This window comes from Myotis brandtii, unplaced genomic scaffold (assembly GCF_000412655.1).
Source record: "Myotis brandtii unplaced genomic scaffold, ASM41265v1 scaffold333, whole genome shotgun sequence".
Lineage (NCBI taxonomy): Eukaryota > Metazoa > Chordata > Mammalia > Chiroptera > Vespertilionidae > Myotis > Myotis brandtii.
This window is the reverse complement of record NW_005362842.1, coordinates 493870-495618: the sequence shown is the minus strand read 5'-3', so window position 1 is coordinate 495618 and position 1749 is coordinate 493870. Positions and strand designations below refer to the sequence as shown.

General features: G+C 42.6%; 1 protein-coding gene across 1 annotated transcript in view; it reads right to left on the bottom strand.

Annotated features, from left to right (window-relative positions):
* Positions 1–1749, bottom strand: part of SERINC3 (serine incorporator 3) — a 19113-nt gene that overhangs the window by 7857 nt on the left and 9507 nt on the right. Inside the window, exon 7 of the mRNA XM_005871236.2 lies at positions 965–1055. Within this exon, the coding sequence (XP_005871298.1) occupies positions 965–1055 (91 nt within the window). The remainder of the gene's footprint in view (positions 1–964; positions 1056–1749) is intronic.

Sequence of the window (1749 nt, the reverse complement as noted above, 5' to 3'; positions counted from 1 at the left end):
CCTCCCGCTTCCTCTCTGAAATCAATAAAAATATATTTTTTAAAAAGTTGTGTCATCATTAGAGATTCTGCAATAATTGTTTTCCTTTCAAAGGAACCCACAGAATACTCTATCGAGAAACAACCCTATAACTGCCCAACTGGTGTGGCTCAGTGGTTGAGCACCGACCTATGAACCAGGAGGTCACGGTTCGATTTTCGGGTCAGGGCACATGCCCGGGTTGCAGGCTCGATCTCCAGTTGGGGGCATGCAGGAGGCAGCCAATCAATGATTCTCTCTCATCATTGATGTTTCTATCTCTCTTTCCCTCTCCCTTTCTCTCTGAAATCAACTTAAAAATATTTTTTAAAAAAGAGAAACAACTCTATAATAACTACAAAAGATTTCCTACAGCTGTTTCCTCTAGAGCCCGTAACACCAAAGTAAAATACAATTAAAACAATTCTACAAAGAGCCAAGACAATCTTGTCTTTTCTAGCTCTCAACCAATTTGACTTAGTCCAGGGAAAAGCCTAGAACAGCAATTTTCAACTGGTGTACCACAAGAATTTTTAAAACATGCAAAATCTGACTATTTAGTCAGGGGCACTAATCTTTTTCCCCTTAGATTGTCAAATAAAAAAATGACTACAGCCAACATTATAGTCATCAGTGAGAATCAATCAAAATTATACCTATTTTTTTTTTTTTTTGTCAGGTCGGCAAAAAATAAAGGTTGGAAATTGACGACCAAGACTAACATAAAGGATTGCAGTTCCTTAGACTGTCAGCTAGGAGTAGCTATGAATACACATGGAGAATAAAACTTGAAAGGCAAGTATCTGCAATGAGATTATACTTTCCAGTGAAGTTTCAGTTTTCCGTTTGTTCATTTGTTTTAATCTGCTCTAGCTTTACTTTTTACTCTACCGAAGGAATAATTTCCTACTTTCATCAAATGAATGTGTTATTGCCATTCTCTTACCAGGCTCATTGGTCAGGGCTGACCATGTAAGGTATACGGTGTAGAGTGTGATGATGGAGGACTGCAGGAGGCCAGAACGAGGATGGTGTTCCTATAGAATCAAAAAGAAAACAATGCCACAGGGATTGCAAGGGCTGACATTCTAAAACTTGGTGTACTTCTCTGGGATCCACTGAACTGTTATTCACTAAGAACCTTCTGATGTTGAAAAGATGACAAGTAACCTTTCAGTTTGAGCTAGCTTGAAAAAGAATCCAGGAAGAGGAAGCATACATTCTTGGTTCTCAAGGCATTTCATAATCCTGGAAATTCCTGTTTATCACACAAAGGCTTCGATTTATTAGTCTCTTAGTGTAGAGGAATCTAAACTTAGCTTTGCCACTAACTAGGGGGGTAACCCATCATCTCTCTGGAACTTCACTTTCCTCATTTTTAAAAAGAGGGGTGATGTCTAGATGTTCTTTTCACATCCTATATAATAAAAAGCAAATCAACCGAACGGCGGAACGACCGGTCGCTATGACAAGCACTGACCACCAGGGTGCAGACACTCAACGTAGGAGTTGCCCCCTGGTGGTCAGTACGCTCCCACAGGGGGAGCGCTGCTCAGCCAGAAGCCGGGTTCACGGCTGGCGAGTGCAGTGACGGATGCGGGAGCCTCTCCCACCTCCATGGCAGCTCTAGGGACACCTTGGGGGATGTCCGACTGCCAGCTTAGGCCCGCTCCTGCGTGGGGAGTGGGCCTAAGCCAGCAGTTGGACATCCCCCAAGGGGTCCTGGACTAT